The 19,369-nt window shown below is 42.6% G+C and overlaps 1 protein-coding gene across 2 annotated transcripts in view; it reads right to left on the bottom strand.

The window, feature by feature from the left end:
- Positions 1-8,961: 8,961 nt before the first annotated feature.
- LOC147460190 (uncharacterized) overlaps positions 8,962-19,369 on the bottom strand; it is a 143,876-nt gene continuing 133,468 nt past the window's right edge. The window contains exons 8-10 of one of the 2 annotated variants that reach the window (XM_086509979.1): positions 11,026-11,085; positions 9,808-9,888; positions 8,962-9,440 (exon numbers count right to left, since the gene is read on the bottom strand). In XM_086509979.1, the coding sequence (XP_086366105.1) occupies positions 9,363-9,440; positions 9,808-9,888; positions 11,026-11,085 (219 nt within the window). In that variant the 3' untranslated portion in view covers positions 8,962-9,362. The remainder of the gene's footprint in view (positions 9,441-9,807; positions 9,889-11,025; positions 11,086-19,369) is intronic. The other variant, XM_086509981.1, reaches the window with a different exon arrangement.

Genomic DNA, 19,369 nt, shown 5'->3' with positions numbered 1-19,369 from the left:
CACCCTTCGGCCATACTGCCTCTGGCTGGGATCGTAGCCGCAAAAAATCCTTGAGGGTCTTTAAAAACCTCTCCAAAAAGAACATCCATCGTGCATGCACTCTTCCACATATAGAAATCTCCTCAATCACATGAACCAAGAGGTGGATTTGGCTAAGAAGAACCAACCAAGGAAAGGCATCACACACGGTTTCCACTACAAGTATCTGAGCAGCAAGGATGGCATCTATTTCAATTTCCTTGGATCTTACAAGTCTACAAGAAAAAACACAAGAGTACACTAAGTGCTAACTGAGGGTATTGTGTACATAGTAAAATTTAGTTGAGTTGTGTACCTTACTAACTCTCCAAGCTTGAAAATAGCTTCCCCCACTTTCTTATCCCAGCATATGCACATACTCACCGGCAAAATGAACTACGATGTCAAAATAGTAAACGAGAAAGTGAGATAAATTCATACACAATAATCAATATCTAGTCAAGATGAGGGAGAGGGAGACAACAGAGAGAAAGAGTTACCTAGAGCATCTTATGCCAATCATGGGACTTCAACCCATACAATTGAACGCTCCCACCTTTCTTTCCTTTTGTGAAAGCTCCCTTTAGGGACCTCATGTATCCTGTTGGTGTGCGAATAGATGCAATGATACCCTTCACTTGATCTAGATCTAGCCAAAACTCTGGCCACTGTGTCTCTATGTGCCTTCATGCAGGGGAGTTGGCAGGGACATGCATCATTCTATCATTTGAGTGGTGATTGGTGTGCCATGTGATAAGCTCCATCGTAGACCTGATTTTAAACATGTGTTGAATGCAAGGGATTTGTGGAAAATGTCTCAATACCTTACGGAATAGGTTCACCCCGCTCACTCCGACCTTGTAGAAAAGTTCCACGCACACGGGAAATGAAGTAGCATACGCATGCTCATTGCGGTATAGTATGCAATTGTTGACGTACGCGTGGATGCTCTTATACTCCATGCCAAGTGCATTGACATATGATCTCGGAGGCATATGATGATCTTTAGGAAGCATTTTGCCCACCAAACTACAAAAAAAAAAAATTAAAATTCAATACATATGCAAACGGTAACCATGAAGTGAGAGCCATGTATAAAAAGCCTCTAGATAGAACTTACGCAAGGAGTGCATCTACGCTTGAATTGCTCCAATGAAATTTCGCTTGCAAGTTGAGCACTTTCAACGATGCCCTGAGCACTAACTACTTGTGCACCATCGTAGAGAAATGTCTGTCCGTTGCGGTTTTCTCCATTCTCCCTCTTTCATTTCTCAAAATCTTTTCTCTTTTTTTTAAATTTAATTTGTTTCTTTTTCTATTCTAATCACAATCCATTTGCAAAAAAATATACTCGAGTATCCATTTACAAACAAAGAAAACAAGTTTACAATGACATGCAAAAAGCTTTATCTACTTCACTCCCTCTCCTTGCATTAAAAAATCATTAACGATAATCCCTATGGAATCAATTGGTAAAATGAATGAGGTATGTGCACTTCATAATCTCCTATTGTTTCTATTTTATGCATATAAGTGTGTGTGTGTGTGTGTGTGTGTGTGTGTGGAGTAGAATACAATAGGGAAAGAGGGAGAGGTTGTATGATTACCTTAAGTTTTAGAGATGGTTAACCGTTAGGTTGAGCGTCCTATGTCGATCGAAATAAACCCCCCATCGAAGACTCCTTCGCAAATGACCCAAAAATGTGTGTGTGTGTGTGTGTGTGTGTGTGTGTGTGTGTGTGTGCATGTGAAATAGTGCTTGTGTATGCTTGTCTGGTATTGTGCTTGCATGTGTGTGAGAGAGAGAGGTTGAGTGTCCTATGTCGATCGAAATAAACCCCCCATCGAAGACTCCTTCGCAAATGACCCAAAAATGTGTGTGTGCATGTGAAATAGTGCTTGTGTATGCTTGTCTGGTATTGTGCTTGCATGAGAGAGTGAGAGAGAGAGAGAGAGAGAGAGGGAGAGAGAGAGAGAGGGGAGAGATAGTCGGGGGAGAGATAGAGAGTGGGGTGGTGGAAGAAGGAAGGAACTCGGGTTGCATGAGTGATGGCGGGGAGTTTGAGAGCAGAGTATGTTGCATATATGCGGCATGCTCTGCTCCTTCTTTCTTTTTGAGGCGTTAGGTATTACCACGTCTATTATTGTGGATATTATTGCCGCTATTATCGTGCCTATTACCGCAACCTCTTTTAATACGGATACAAAGTATTCGAGGTAGCCGGAGGGGTACATACCACCTCCCTCTACCTTTAGGTTGTATGATATGCTATGTATAGCCTTTTAATCAATTTTACTAATTATTCTTTTTTAGAAATGATAGTTTATTAATTTTGTACTAGATTGCTATTGAAATATTAGCTACCTACTCTAGAGGGACACCTTGTGCTCACCTGGTGTTCACGTTGCTAGGGCTCCTGCTCTTGGACACTCGAGTGCATCCTCCTCCTGGGGTGGGTCACCCGAGGAGGAGGTTCCTAGCTGGTTGCTACAAGTTCTCTCCGTCGTTCCCAGCATGTGGTGCATAAATTAGGTGGCCATGGCGATGCCTACGCGTGGCTCTTGCCCGATGGTACGCGGCCCTTGCCCGACCATGTAACATGGCTAATATTTGGAAGGGATAAGCACCTCCCCCTGTGGGCCCTATGGTGTGTCGAAAAAAACTATTTACTGTATAGAACATATGCTTATTTTACTCTCTTTTTAAACAAAAATTTTATCCTTTTTCTACCATGTTCTTCTCATTATACATTATTTATATATATTTCTAATCATTTCTTTATGCTTTTCAATTATTTGTCTCTTTTTTAGGGAACATATGATTAACATGTCTCTCTTTCACGCGTGTGCAGGATGGCTGGGATGATCGAGGGTCTCCAAACGGCCTTGAATATGAACGATGACTCAAGGGAAAACTCCTTTGTCCTTGCGTCAAGTGCAAAAGGGCAATCCCTCGCTTGAGGCGCATTGCTTTGCAACACGTGGATAACGAAGGGCTTTGACGTCCTTAAAAAAAATGCTCGAGTAGATGAGAGCAGTGTCCATCCCTCGCTTGAGGAGGTCCCTTTTTGGTATGTGTTTCGTGGGAGTGCTCTGGCACGCAAGGCTTAAAGTGAACGAGAAGAGCTACTAGGCAAAAGAATAGCAGGTGGTGGCAATTTCACTGACTCTACATCGACAGCTCCTCCACACGCGTCTCAGAGATACTTTGAGCTTGAGGATGAGCACATTTTTGACTAGTTATCGGCTCATGAAGATAACATGTGCAAGGAAGATTGCTGGACATGCACTAGAGTTTTTAAAAAATAGTAAAATGGAAAGAGAAAAGTAGAGGGAGAGAGGGAGAGAGAGATTAAAGAGAGATAGAAGAGTTATGAAAAATAAATCATCTTTGGTTTATATAGATAAAGTGAAGAGGGAAAAAGGGAAAGAGAGAGAAAAATAAGAAGTTGGAGAGAGAGAGAGAGAGAGAGAGAGAGAGAGAGAGAGAGAGAGAGAGAGAGAGATAGAGAAAGAGAAAGAGAGAGACAGAGGGGGAGATAGAGAGGGAGAAAGAGGGAGAGAGATAGAGAAAGAGATGGGGAGAGAGAGATAGAGAAAGAGGGAGAGAGGGAGGGAGATAGAGATAGAGAAAGAGGGAGGGAGAAAGAGTGAGAGAGAGAGAGAGAGGGGGGGGGGGGGGGGGGGGGGAGAGAGAGAGAGAGAGAGGAGGAGAGAGAGAGAGAGAGAGAGAGAGAAAGAGGGATAGAAGAGATAGAGGGAGAGGGAGAGAGAGATAGAGAAAGAGAGGGAGAAGGAGAGGGAAAGAGGGGGAGAGAGATAGAGAAAGAGAGGGATAGAGAGGGAGATGAAGATAGAGAGAGAGGGAGAGAGAGATAGAGAAAGAGAGGGAGGGTAGATAAAGATCTTATTGCTTGCTCTCTACTCTATTGCATTCCCTGTCTCTACTTTATAGAGAGTGTACTCATAGATAGTCATAGATTAGAGCGTAGGTTTTTTTCCTCTTTACCTAAGAAGAGATGCACTCCTCTAATCTATGAAAGGTTGTTGTTCATTGCAAAAGGGTAAGTGGGACTGGGATTTATTATCTCGGTTATCATACCTTTTTATAGGGTTCGTGGGATACTGTCGAAAACTATGGTCTTAATAATGGAGTCTTTTTAGACTTGCCTATGGCTTAACCATTATTGAGCTATTAGAAAGCTCGATAGGAACCGAATCCAACTTAGCACTATTAAACCCACTCCAATACTCTTTTTGATAAGAAATATTTTAAATAACAGGTGTAGTTACTTGGGTGTATTTTTTTGAAGGCTGAGAGAAGTAGCAAACAATGCTTTAATCTCTATCTATCTCTATCCCCTCTATACATTAGATAGAGATAGAGAGAGAGGAAAGGGGTAGAGATAGAGAGAGACATATAGAAAGGGTTAGGTCCTGATACTTATCGTCCTTTAATTTAGATGTCATCCGAGAGACCATTTGGTGGGAACATCCATCACATTCTTCTTTTGTTCACGTCCCATATGGGCTTCCATCCACGGTGGACACCGCCTCCATGGACTTGAGTCTTGAGGCGGTAAGTTTAAACAATGAAATTAAGCTTCATTGTAGCTAGTTTTTAGAGAGCATGAGTGTAGATTTCTCTTTGTCCTTTGTAGACATGGCCCTCTTACACCTACAGAGGTGCCGGTCCATCTACCCAAGTTCCTCCGTCGGTGGTAGATCCAGACCTCCAACGTGCTCTCTCTTTGCGAGACGAGTACCTCCGTTTGAAGGAGGGATTGTTTGGCCACTACACTCCACAATAGCTTGCGGCCTATGGTCTTTCTCAGCAGACCACGCCACGGGGGAGCTAGGGAGGGACTTTCTTCATCCAGAGCCTCGCACCGACGGTACCTTCTTCTATGATCCCTTCTTATCGACCTACTTCCCTTCCATCACACGCTCCCACTCCCCTTCCATCGCAAGATCCTACGTCACTCCATTCCACTCAAGTTTCACATGAGCATCGTCTACATCCCACACTTGCTCGACGCACTTCTTCTGGTAATACGCGATGACGTTCATCTCAGGTCAACAAGCGTCAAGAGAGACAGACCGGCGTGAGATCCTATGGGTTGCTTGTTTTGGTAGTGAGGGGAACGGACTTCTCTATTTCAAAGTTTGCCGCCCCAAACGCAGAGGACGTGGATACTGACGGATTCGTGTCAAACACGCATAGGCGTTACTATAGAGTAAAATATGGCAGTGAAGTGGATTTTGGTCCTGCGCAAGACAAGGCGTCTCGATGTCATCTTCAGATTCTTATGCATTCGACGTTTAAAGAACTGTTTTGTAAAGTTCAGAGACCAGTTGCCCGATCATGTGCGCTACATCGAGGAAGCGTTGCATGCTTGATTCCCAAATGTCCCCAATAAGCGTTTTTTGGCACAGTGGTTGGAGGGCTATATTAAAAATTTTAAAAAAACAAGCAATCAAGCGTACAGTATGCAATGGCAAACCAGGTCGCAAATCCAGATAGGAGCTACCGTGGAGGCAACATGCAGATGCAGAGTGGGAGTGGTCCATGCAAGAAAAGGGCGAACAAGCTCCTATAGACAACTACAAGAAGCTCGGGCAAGACAAACTCCCACACACTATGGTTCGGGAGACAAAGCGATTTGGAACGATAAATATGTAATTTTTTTCCTACATTCGGTCCTAAGCTAATTCAAATTATGAATTTCTCTTGTTATTGCATCTTTACAAAAATAACACTTTGAGTCGCCCGACCAGAGAGATGGTCAAGTATCGGGAGCATCACACAGAATTCAATACTTCACGATGGTTGTTGGAGAATCATGCTCAAATACATCCAAATTCATCTTTGCGCTCATCATCTTTTAAAATACATGGATTTCATGTGTGTGTTAATCATGTGGTTCCACCAACTCCAGCTCGGAAAAATAGTCGAATGGGGACAAAAACCAGACCTGTAGATAGTGAACAAGTCCTCAATCATAAATTGAATGCGCTTGTCAATAGTCTCTCCATGGGCAAGAATGTCCAAAACCGTTCAAAAACAACATGCAATACTAGAGAAGCAAGATCTTGAAGAGAATTAGAGCCGAGCCCCACTGTGAGCTAAAGTATTAGTGGTTCCACAACAAGTTTTGAAAAAGAAGAAAAGTCTTCTCAAGATACTATTTTAAAGACCTATGTTAAAAAAGAAAAAGTCCTAAAAAATTGTGCATAATATCTCCTCTTTTTTCATTTGTTAGTATTTCCTTTGTACAAGCAAAATGTCATGTATTAGAGCCTCGTCCCGCCTAGCTCTTGCAGGGGCTATAGAGGGGCAGGAGTTTGTGACAATTTCTAGTCACACGGAAAATTGTCGCAGAGGTTGCAGGGATTGAGGAGGTTTGACAATGCCTTGTAGTCACCCAAATTTGGCAGCAGCCAAAAGGGAAGGCTTAGATATCAATTATTTGAGCTGATAACCAAGCCTCACTCTTGATCGCACGCAAAATGGAGCATTAAATGAATAACTATACCTACCCTTTGTAACTATGCCAATTTTGACATAGTTGTGAAGTTCAATGCATATTAGGGAGGTAGAATGAATAATTAAGCATTGCCTGACCATGCAAGAGGCTTAGTTATTTATTTAATGCTTTTTCTGGCACTAGATTGAGAACCGCTTCTAATACCATCAAAAAACACATGGAAATGGAGAGAGAAACAACAAGTGTGAGCGGTAATAGAAGCGGAAATTTTCATGCCAATGGTTTAGCAACAATCTCCACGATAATAGATGCGAATATATTGCCGTGAGTATTATTGTGTATATTGCTGCTGCTATTACCGTCAGGTGCCTATTCAAAAATAAAGGTGCTCATTTGGGCCATCCAAAATGAGCACCTTTGTTTTTTACCTCGATAAAACATATAAAGCATCAAATTTTTTTTGGAAAAATGTTTAAAAAAATAACAGTAAGAGTTAAAAATTTTATTATCTTGACAAATTGAAGTGCAAAAACCCAATAATTTAAAAAGTTTACAATAAGATCAAAATTCTATTTGAGTTTTATATAAATGTGATCATAGAGTTCTTTGTGCCACATTTGTACTTAAAAGAGGACTACAACAAGATATCTATCTGTCTAAGCCCTCCTCCTCCTCCTTGTCCTCTTCATTGTCCACAGGTTCATATGTTTGATCACCCTGACTCTACATTAACCAAAACGAAATTAAACAAATTAACAACTCAAAACAATTAAAACAATAAGATTTGTTTAAACTTACGGCCTATAGAGATCCGATAGCTGAGTCAAACTACTCGCGAGAGATGTGATGATCCAAAGTTTCAGGAAAAATAGAAGAAATCAGGGAAAGTATTTTGGGGCAATTTCTAAGCGAGAAGAAGAAAAAGAAGAAGAAGATGTTGATGGTGAGGATAGTGATGGTGGTTATGAAGACGGAGAGGATGACAATGGAGATCAAGCCCTAGGAAACATTGAGGATTTAACAGAGAGACAGATCTAGTGACTCTAGGAACGACGATTTATTAATACTAATGTCAAGCTTGGATTTTGAAGAAGCTGCTCATAAGTTAGTAAGCTTAAATCTTAAACCTGGCGAAGAGATGGAAATTGTGACCATGCTTGTAAAATGTTGCAGCTAATAGAGGACATACCGTGTATTCTATGGCGTTCTCAGGGAGAGGCTTTGCATGATTAACACACCTTACCAAAGGAGTTTTGATGAATGTGTCAAGATGCAATATTCCACTATTCATAGGCTAGAGACAAACAAAATACGGAATGTGGCCATTTTTTTGCTCATCTCTTGGGCATCGATTCTCTTTCGTGGACTATTTTGGAGTACATCAAGCTCAGAGAGGACGACACGACTTCGTTTTCGCGCATATTCATCAAGGTACTGTTCCAAGAACTATTGGAGATTCTCGGGATCCTAAAGCTGAATGATAAAATGCAAGAGCTTGAAATCCTTGGGGCATGCAATGATATCTTTCCAAAGGATAATCGTACAAACACCAAGCTTGGCATCAATTTCTTCACCACTATTGGTTTGGGAGGTATTACAGACGATCTACAAGTGCACTCGCTCAAAAGTTCGAGTTGGAACATGTAGCAAATCAAGGTAGTTCAAATTGACATTTGAGGCAATCACATATAACTTCACACTTGCCTAGCTTGTCAAATCGTAACGAGCAAATGCGAAGGCTCGATGCGAAGGACAATTGCTCATTAGAAAAAGAGAAATCAATGGCAAATTAGTCAATGATGCTTGGTGAGTTGAGATGTTTGCAGGAAAAGAATTATTGTTACTGTTGTAAAATATATATATGATCCTCTTTCAAGAAGTGTGGCCTTCTAATTCCCACAACAAAGTTTAACTTCGCTATGATTCCAAGGCATCCAAATCTTTCTTCAATTTTAGAGCCATTTAATTTTGGGCCCCTTATTATCGTTTACATGCGCAACATCAAATTCTGATACTCCATTGTCATTTCTTGGCACTACATACAACTGGTATAGATGCAAGTGGTTCTAGTTTTTGGTTTTTCTAAGAGGGCAAAGATTTCATATTGATGTAATCATGCACATATGCTATGTGATCCTCACATAAGAATATGATTTTGCAAATTTACAATGAAGCATTTTGATGTTCTTGACAACTGTTAAAGCGAAAAACAGAGGCCCTAAAACCAAAAGGTGTACGCGCACCACATAGAGATTGTGTCGCATAGGCTCGGTGAAAATAAAATAGTTGTGCATCATGTGAAGATCTCCTCCTTACTTTTTGAATTAGATCTACATTTGCAAATTGTGTTATTTGTTTGTATTCGATTTTCTTATTTGATATTTTTTTCTAGATTCAACTTTTTTTTCTTATTTGGGGCATTCAAGAAACACGCTCAAAAGTACAAAGTGAGGTGTGGGATGAAAGATCCTCGTTTTCTGTTTTTTTTAGAAAGAAAATATTCCCTCCAATTTTGGGTGGGATTACACACAGTTGTCACTCTTCAAAATACTACTAATAAGGGGACTTGGCTCTTGGTTTGTGGGATGGATTTAATCCCGATGCCACAGCTTGTGCTCTTGTAATCATGTGTTGTAAAAGCCAGATTTGGGTTGGGTTGCATGAGCTTGGTCCTGATGTTACAGCTTGTGTGCTGATTGGCATACACAGAAGCCACATGCCCCTTGGCCATATATTACTCTGCATTCTGCCTTGGAGAAGGGAGTAAATGCACAAAGTTTTGATGAAAATTGACCCCAACTCACATCAAATGCTGATGGCTATGCAGCTCCTACTCTGCCTCCAAGTTCAAATCGTTCAGTCTCGTAGAACCTCCTTGATTAAAGACAATGTTAAGTCCTTTGGAAGACCCATAACACTATCCAACGATCCAACCTGCAGCCATTAATCAGCAGATTAGTCGTCTGCGCTCAGAGCACTCCTTGTCAGCTTCATGCATCTAGTGTGTAGCTAGGTATCATATATGCAGACATTGCACATCCAAGAGCAGTAGGCAAGTATATGAACATGCTAAGAGACCACGTTTTTTGCATGCTTGCACATAAAGATGGTGATAGAAATGGAGTTTCTCCTTGTCGTAGTATAGCTGAGGGATAAGTCTGAAATACGACTCTATGCATATGTATTCATGTATGTCAGACATTGCCTTGCACTGTCATAATGAACACCTTCACAAAATTCGCATAATCTTCCAGAAAAAATCAACGCAGTGTGTGCTTATGGTTTTTCATACGTTCCTTACCATTGCTGCAACCAAAGGTGATACTAAGGGATGCTCCACCATTAGACCACCAGCACAATAGAAGATATCACCCTCCTCTATCTGAAAGGAATACACATACACATCAAATATTGAGATCCGATATTGGGAAGGCAAGTTTTGGTGAAACTAAATTTGCATTAATTACAGAAATACAACCAATCCAAATGAGTAGAGCCATGTAAGAAGGCTAGAAACAATCATGACTCCTAGAAAACCTCAAAGTGATGAAGAGAAATGTTTCCCAAATGTAAACAATCACAAAAAGTACACAAGTATTGGGGGGGTAAAGCTAAAGAACTGCCACCACAACGATCAGCCTGCTGAGGATAGAGTGTGTGTATGATCAAATAGCCCAAAGCACCCATTAACCCCACCCAAGCAAGAAAGTAACCGTACGCTGATAATTGTGGATAAAATTTACCACAAACCTAAAGGACTATTCCAAAACGGTTGTGAGCAAAAGATATTGCAGCCGCTTTGTTACGTCAGAAAGAAAATCTTGAGCATGAGAGAAACACCATAGCGTGTGAGCTACTGTCTCAACACATTGGTAATAATAGCAACATAAAGAAGCGATGCAGATACCTCTCGAGTTCCATGGATGTGAGCATCCAGAGGAGACATAGAGACACTGTTTTTAGGATTGCTCACACGCACAACAGCTATGGCTCCGGATCCTATGATAGCCTCCATTCTTCCCGATATGATGTACACTTGGGGGGCTGCAGCATGGTCAACTAGCTTAGGGCCGACATTAGGCTACGAGATAGAGCAGGGCAATCAAGGTTTCTTTAAGAGCCTAGGGCCTTTAAATACAAGGCCCGCCCTCAGTTGTAAATTGGATCAAGTGCCTAGGTGCACAATTGTAATCTCTTGATGAATAAATAAAGAAATGCCGACAGCGGCGCTCGACTTGAGGACCAATATTCTCTGAAGAGTAACTCCGTCACTTCTGTATCATCTACAAGTGCAAAGTGTTGTCTCGTCGGTTCAGTTTCCGTCTATTCTATTTCAGTTTGAGCGAAGATTGAATCATTCGACTGGCAGATGGCTACAAAAGTCCTCTATTTGAGAGGCAATTTGCACTTCCAAGTCTTTTGCACAGAATTTTTTCCACCAACGGACAAGTTTTTGCAAATGCTAGAACTGATTAGTATGCTCTGAAATCCAAAGTTGGCGAATGAGCAAGCAACATACATTGCGAAGCAGTAAGCCGCTGAAAACCAAAGAAGCAGGCCGGACGATCAAAACACCATCCTGCAAGCAGAGGAACCGATTGAAAAGGTGTAAGAAGCTGAAAAATAGCTCTACAAATGGGAGATGCTGCGTCCTCAAGTGCCATTTTAGAACAACCCTAGGAAAAGACACAACCATATCATCTGCAGCAACCACAGGGGTAGACCAAATATAGAAAGATTAAATGATTTTCCTAGATAGATCAAGGCCAATGGTTGTAGAAAGACTCTACTCCAATGTATGCACAAAGAATTGCCAATGTGTAGCAGTTGTCTACATTACTAAAGATATTTATTGCCAAGCCAAAATCAAAGTGAAGGCATAGCGTCCAAAAATGCGATCCAAATAGTAGTCATATCCAATGACCATAAGCACAAATTCCATGTGTCCACACAGGGCTACTTTAGTCAACAGTTGTTGCTGTTGCAAAAATGTAGGCAGCAAGAGGCCTCTTGAACCAGCATGTGGTAATTAATATCAAGAGTGGTGAGGCCTCCATGCATCTTCGGTGAACACACTATAGTTCCTTTAACTTTTAAACAAATGAAAACCTTTGCAATCAAATTAGGCTTGCCAAAAACATTCAATGGCCTTGGACATAAAGTGATTGATGTGTTTTGCATTCCAAGCCAAGAATGGAAGATGACCACAATAGGTATAGCTCTCAATTCTATCGGTCTGATAGCCAAGTCATGAAGCAAGGCCGTTCACTCCAGGGTACGAAGGTATGGATGATAGACGAACTCACTCCTTCTCAACTCATGTTAAGAAACAAGAACTGACCAAGGTCTATGAGACCAAAAAACTAAGGTCACGTGCACATCTAACTCTATGTGCGTGTGGACAAGCTCTCTCGTACTTCTAGGGTTTAGAACAGCCAAGGAAGTGTTCTGGCACCTTTGTGAGCATGTACGTAGGACATGCATGTCAAGGCACTTAAGCATAGTTGCATACCCTCTGATTGCACATGAGCTCCACCAGTGTCTCCTAGGTGGCATTGGGAAGGGTTCCCATACTTTAGTCATAGTACCTGGCCTGGGTAGTTTCCTGCATATGAGGCATCTCTTATTAATAACTAACTTATTAATAAGTGACTTATTCCATTAAATGAAGTTGTGGGGGCATCAGGCTGGATTTTGACATTGCCCGCACAATCTCTAGCATTTCCATAGACCTCAGCAACCCAGGCGTTTCCACTTCCACCTAGAACTTGCAGATTTCAGCCATGTTCCTAGATACCCTAGCATTGGCAAAATTCAACCAAGTACTGCAGATCAGCCAACATGTTCAGATCCCAGCCTAGCCACAGCAGATGAGCCAGCGTTTCAGATTTCAGCCCTTTATTCTCATCCACATCAGCACACTTGACATCAGTATTACCAGATCAGCCCATTACCTCGTTAGTTTGCAAATCCAATCTCAAAAGCCTAGCGTTTTCCATTTTCAGCCCTTAGCCTCGCAAATCCGGGCATCTACCGCATGATCTTATCAACATCTCACCATCTAAATCCATTGTATCAACATTTGTGCAATCTAAAGCACAGAGAGAGAAGGGGGGGGGGGGGGGGGGGGGAAGGTGTTTGGGACCCCATCTGGTGTTAGTCTTCTTTCTCTCTCTATCACTCACAATACTCATTCTCTCTTCTCTCTCTAGTCTATTGCACATATCTCTCATTAAAGTAAAAGCAATTGAGCACTCATCCTGAGATACCATCAATTAATTCCGTTGCACCTAACAACGGAGGAAAAATGGGTTGTGTACCTCTAGGGTAAAGCCAACATTGAGGACTTCCGGACACCCAAGGTGGAGAAAGGCTGATTTTATACATGAATATAGGCAACAAAACCCATTGCAATGTAAGCACTAAACATGACATTGTTCTTTTACTTTTTGTATGTCTTTTGGAAAGATGCTGTAAGTGCAATGTAACAAATGGATGGCAAACAAACTCATACCTCTTCAACTCAAGTCCAAGAAACAATAGGTGGCCAACGTCTACAAGGCCATGAAACAGTGGAAATGGGTTGTCTACCGATATGGTAAAGCCATCATTGGGGACTTCTAGACACCCAAGGTGGACAAAGGCTGGTTTGAAAAATAGGTTGTCTATTGATATGGTATAGCCATCATTGAGGACTTCCGGACACCCAAGGTGGAGAAAGGCTGATTCTACACATGTCACTAGGCAAAATACCCATTTTAATGTAATCATTGTTACAATTTGTCACCTCTCTAGCCGGTCCTGGCAGAGCTGCTAGTGCCCATGTATCTCCCAAGGGCTGATTCTAGGGAGTGAGGGCTGTTTTGTGGCTGTGCCCGGCCTGTGTGAGGTAGTATTTCGTTATTGGCATGTTCCTGTCATTGTTTTGCCCACCCTATATTGCTACCAATGTCATATAGTGCGCCTCTTGATGGACCAAGGTTTAGGGCATTTTATCCCATAGCCCTATTCCACTATTTTGCACCTATAGGAAATTTTTAGTAATTTGCCAAGTTTTCCCTCCATTTTACGGTCATGGGATTTTTAGGGGAGGTAGGACAATTTGAAAGCCTCCTATTATGGTTCGCTTACAGGAGAGGGGATCTGGTCTAAGACACCGTCAGGATGGGCATCTAGTGTCCGGGCGGACGCAGTGTGAACTCGGTCACTGTGGCCGGCCACTTTTATAAAAGGGAGGCCAAGACCTCAATTGTAGTTATCGACCCCCACTAGAAGAGTGCCAGTGGTTAGCGAGGCTAGGAGTGTGCGAGGTCACCTCGAGGAGGTGAGGCCGGTTGGTATAGGACGCTCGGTCTTACAAGGGCACTCAGACATTGGCCCCAACATGGGGGTGCGGGGTGCTACCGGATGGTGGCTATGGTCGGGTGGTTCGTCCAACGTGTGTCTATAGGGGGTTCGTGAAGCCGGGAGATCCTTTCCGAGTGTTCGTTTCATGGTATCAGAGTCGTCTTGGGTACAGGAAGGACCACGTGCACAGCTATGGATTGATTTTAGTCGGATAACCTTGTTTAATTATTTGTTTTTCTTCTCATGAATATGTGTGTAGGTGAAAATTAGTGGGTGCTACAATTCTTTTTTTTTTAAAAGGAAGAGGAGAATCAAGCGAGATTCTCCTCCTGGGGCGTGAACGTGCAGATTACGATGGTTTTTTTTTGGGGGGGGGGGGGGGAGTTTATAAATGAATTGCAGTGCACTTGGATGGTGTAGCCCAGAAGCGTAAGTACAATTCGCCTTGCTAAAGGTTCAAATCCTCCTTGTCTCTTTTGTAAAGGTAAGAGGGTCCAAAATTGAGGGAGTCAAAGATGGGATCACGAGGAATCTTGATAACTAATGAATAAAATAAGGAGAGAACGAGTAGGAGAGCGATTTGATAGGTGGGAGTACTAAAAATGAAACAATTGATTAATTTTTCATGTTTTTATGCAATAGAACACACAGTTTGAAGATTTTTTATGTGATTTTCAATGAAAATCACACGATTCATCTTCAATTTGCTGGTTTATGATTAAATTCAGCATATTCCTCTCTTATTTTCTCTTTCTATGTCCTTCTGTGTAAGTGTAGAGAGAAATAGAGATCATTTATTGTCGCCTCCAGTGTGCAGCGAAGAGAGAGAGAGAGAGAGAGAGAGAGATTACACGAGCACATTGTTTGTTTGCAGCCTTCCTACGCATTCTATTTTTTTGGCTTGCCCCAAGGGGGTAGGGCCCTAGTGATGCCTTACCTTTTTGCTAATGAAAAATGGACTTTGCTAACAAATTTTTTAATTTTTTTTAAATTCTTGAGAAAAAGATCCTTCCATTAGATAATAAAACTGCCCATAGGGCTACAACGACATCTACTAGAGAGGGCTACATCAACCATAAGGGGACACTCTCCCAATGAAAAACAACATATGTACAATGGGGGCTAATCAAGAGATGGGAGGAGGAAAAAGCCACACAGGTGGGCGGTAGTGTCATCTCTGCTCACCCTGGACCATGGTGAAGAAGGGCCCAAGGCGCCAGAGTCGCAGGAACGCCTCTCTGCGCTCCTGTATGCGGTCGGAGCTGCCCTGAAGTCTCTCAACTGACCCCTGAGAGTATGGATCGACTCCAGCCAAAAGTCACGAATAGTCTCCGCCAATGGGACACGGCGAGCCTCGAAGATGCGGAAGGAACGGGCCCGCCAAATGAACCAAAGTGTCAGGCCACATACGAGCTCCCTACACACCTCTCTCTCTGTTTGCACCACTCTTGGGGGGTAAGCTCTGTAGCAGGATGGAGTGTAGGTCGACCCCCTTGGATTACTATCATCCTGCTGGTGGAAGATAGCTCAAACTGCAGTGCAGGGCCCGTGAGGGTGGACCAAGCAGCTGCATCTTAAGTGTACTGTCGTGCTCTGGAGAGAGTTGGCATCAGCCAAAGAACCTGAAGCCAAACCTGTTGTGCCATGGGGCAGTCCCACAGACAGTGACGATGACTCTCCAAAGGACGGTCACAAGCTGCACAAGCTACCGAAAGGCCACTATGTACCAGCCAGCTCCCCATTGCTGTAGCTCTGTATGCAACTAGCCACTAGAACAAAGTGACTTGCCTCGGCTGTCTGGAGTCCCACAACGGAAAGCCTAACAAGAACTCAGTTGTGAGACCCTCCTCCTACCAATGAAGTGCTGCAGCAGAACGAGCCTCTCTCTGTGCTGCCAGTATGCGCCCCAATCGGACAGTGTACTGAAAGAAAGGGATCCCAGGGTGGTCGATTGAAGAGAAACTCTCCAAGGTCCCATTGCGCTCGTGTCAAAGGGCAGCTCTCCCAAGCCCAAAGCCTCTAGTGGCCTGTCTCAAGAGCTGTTGGGTCAGGATCTGTGACACAGGTCCTCTCACAGATGCCCACTACTCCTATACTCTAAAAACAGCACTTTGCATCCTATGTAGCCTCTACTGAGACTCTCTGTAATCGACCCTCGCCTTGGATCTCAAAGAAAATGGGGGGTGCGGACTCCAAGCAAGCACAAACTACGATGAGGACCTCCAACCGCGTTGTTGGGCGCATTTCTGACACCCCGTTTTTTGTAAATTTGTACATATGAACATGACGCCCGATGTCAAAAGTGTGTGTGGGCTTTCTTTTTGTGGGGTTTTTAGCTTGCTTTAGCAAGCACATGTATATGCACTGCAAGTCGCTAGTCTAGTGACAGTTGTCGGGCTACTGTAAGTGTCCGTGAGTGAGTTTTTTGAAGGGAGACTTGTATATAACTAAAACTCATGTACAAACAAAAAAAAGATCATCAAATATCAGAATTTGCAGGTTTTGGGTCGTTGTGCCTTCTTGATGCTTTTGGATACAGTTTTTTTCCCTCGACTAGCCTTCCTACATGTAGTCAGGCCATGGCAGCTTACTGTTCATGCCAATTTTGCACATAGAGATACATAGAATTGAAATTTGTGGACTTCAGAGCTTTTGTTGTAGAAAATGCAGAGAATTTTCGAGGCTTGAAAGCATCCCTTTTCGAGTTGTGGTTTGGGAGATACAGTCTATTTCCCATAGCGCATAGGATATGGCATCTTGCAAGCAGTTTGGTGTATGGTAGGTTGTGGAAGCTCTTTTGTTTGGAGATGTGTGTACACCTCAAAATTGTGTTTTTGGAGAGTTATTTGGTGAAGGTGGAAGCTCTTTCTCTCAAGTGCATTGGTCGGCGTGTGCTTTAAATCCATGCCAGGGTAAGTGCTTCCTAATTTTATTTGGTGGTCTTTTGGGTGGGTGTGTGTTGGTAAATTCCCAAGAGATCACTTGTCTTTTAGTTGTGGTTTTGTTGACGTTCTTTTGATACCATTTGTGGTGTTGATCTTGTGTCTTGAGCGCTATTGGGAGACATTGCTATAGAGGTGGCCCCTTGCTCTTGTTTTCCCAACAGTGTTTTGGTGCCTAGCACCGAGGAGTTGCTTCAAGTTAGCTTCATTGTTGGTGATTCATACATAAAAGTGCAACCATGGTCAATTTTAGTGATGCGTTGTTGAGGATGAATGATATGATCAATAAGTTGAAGCTAAGCAGCATAGCAGAGTTCAACATGCACTACATGAGGTTTTACTCTCTAAAGCAGGAGCTAGAGGTTCTTGAGGGTATGATTCTGAATGAAAAGGAAAAAGTTCTTGTTCATTGGTACCCTTCCAAGATGTTTGGGCATTGAGGTTGCTTGCACTGACTTGTTGGGTGTGAAGAGAATTGTTGATTTCTTGAAACAAAAAGATGGTTAAAAGATGTCAGTTAGTCTTCTACTTCTTCATGCATTTCACACAAGAGCTCCTCTGTCACTCATGATGGTTGTAGCAATGATGATGAGGTTGAGTCAGATGTAGAAGATGAGGTTCTCTCTCTTGATGATGTAGATATTGATGAGGAGTTATGCGCAAGCAATATTGTGAAAGAAAAGACCTTGGAGTGCATGTATGACAAAGAGGGCAATGATATGGCTAACTTAGTTCCATGTATGGATGCTCATAAAGTTAAGACCTTATCTAGCTCTATTGTTTGCATTATGTACCTGTGGATGTTCTTATTTGTGATACAAATGACATGCATGTTGACATTATGGGTGATGCTTTTGCTCCTCCATCTTATGAGTTGACATGGTATCCTGATGACTTGTGGGCATGTGGACCCATTTGGGATGTTGAGATTGGTGTTGGTGACATTGGTTGGGATTCATGTTTGCTTACTAGTTATGCTCAAGAGATGGCATGTAGTGAAAGTGATGCTTATGAGACCTATGAGTATGATGATGGTAGTATTGATTGGGGCTTTGATGATCCGCAAGTTGAGATGGATGAGGAGATGCAAGTCAGGGTGTGTCATGCATTGTCAAGGGTGAAGAAGCTTATGAAAACCTCACATGCATGGGTGGATGTTGAAGAGGATTGTAGCTTGGAAAGTTGGGACAGCCATGATGACATGGATACGGTGGATATTTTGTCTTGGCTTGATGTGAGTGATATATTTCATGACGGTGAGAATGTTGATCCATGGTCTTTTGATTTGTATGACATGTACGTTGATGGTTGGAGCTCACTAGTGATTGATGATTATTCTTATGACTTTGAAGGATGCCATTATGTGTGCCTGATGGACGCAAGGGATAATACTTTTCCATTTGATCGTGGTAAGGGTATATGGTACTGATTCCTTTGTACATGATGTATCTTTGTACATAAGCTTTTGCATAGTCTACTGTTGAGCATAAATGCTCTAGCAGACTGGGGGTTTGGCAAACTATGTTGGGCGCATTTTTGACACCCTGTTTTTTATAAATTTGTACATACAGACATGACGCCCGATGTCAAAAGTGTGTGTGGGCTTTCTTTTTGTGGGGTTTTTAGCTTGCTTTAGCAAGCACATGTATATGCACTGCAAGTCGCTAGTCTAGTGACAGTTGTCGGGCTACTGTAAGTGTCCGTGAGTGAGTTTTCTGAAGGGAGACTTGTATATAACTAAAACTCATGTACAAACAAAAAAAAGATCAGTCAAATATCAGAAATTTGCAGGTTTTGGATCGTTGTGGCTTCTTGATGCTTTTGGACGCAGTTTTTTGCCCTCGACTAGCCTTCCTACGTGTAGTCGGGCCATGGCAGCTTGCTGTTCGCACCAATTTTGCACAAAGAGGTACATAGAATTGAAATTTGTGGTCCTCATAGCTTTTGTTGTAGAAAATGCAAAGAATTTTTTAGGCTTGAAAGCATCCCTTTTGGAGTTGTGGTTTGGGAGATACAGTCTATTTCCCACAGTGCACACGATATGGCATCTTGCAGGCAGTTTGGTGTATGGTAAGTTGTGGAAGCTCTCTTGTCTGGAGATGTGTGTACACTTCAAAATTGTGTTTTTGAAGAGTTATTTGGTGAGGTCTTTCTCTGAAGTGCATTGGTCGGCGTGTGTTGTAAATCCATGCCAGGGTAAGTGCTTCCTAATTTTCATGGTGGTCTTTTGGGTAGGCGTGTGTTGGAAAATTCCCAAGAGATCACTTGTCTTTCAGTTGTGGTTTTGTTGAGGTTCTTTTGATACCATTTGTGGTGCTGATCTTGTGTCTTGAGCGCTATTGAAAGACATTGCTAAAGAGATGTCCCTTGATGTTGTTTTCCCAACAGCGTGAAGGCCCCCATCCATCTGGGAGCTGCTGTCTCTAAAGGCGTGAGCCACTCAGATGGTAGAGCCTCCGTGACGTCTTGGCACATGCTCTGCACCCCTCTCATGCCTCGTAGTTGGATGCTCTGTACCTCCTCTGGCAAACCTGAAAACTGGAGCCAGTCTCCGAGAGTGCAAGCTGGGCCCTC

The sequence above is a fragment of the Adiantum capillus-veneris genome, chromosome 4 (genome assembly GCF_014529385.1).
Source record: "Adiantum capillus-veneris isolate H3 chromosome 4, ASM1452938v2, whole genome shotgun sequence".
In the NCBI taxonomy this organism is placed as follows: domain Eukaryota; kingdom Viridiplantae; phylum Streptophyta; class Polypodiopsida; order Polypodiales; family Pteridaceae; genus Adiantum; species Adiantum capillus-veneris.
This window is presented reverse-complemented; position numbering and strand designations above follow the sequence as displayed.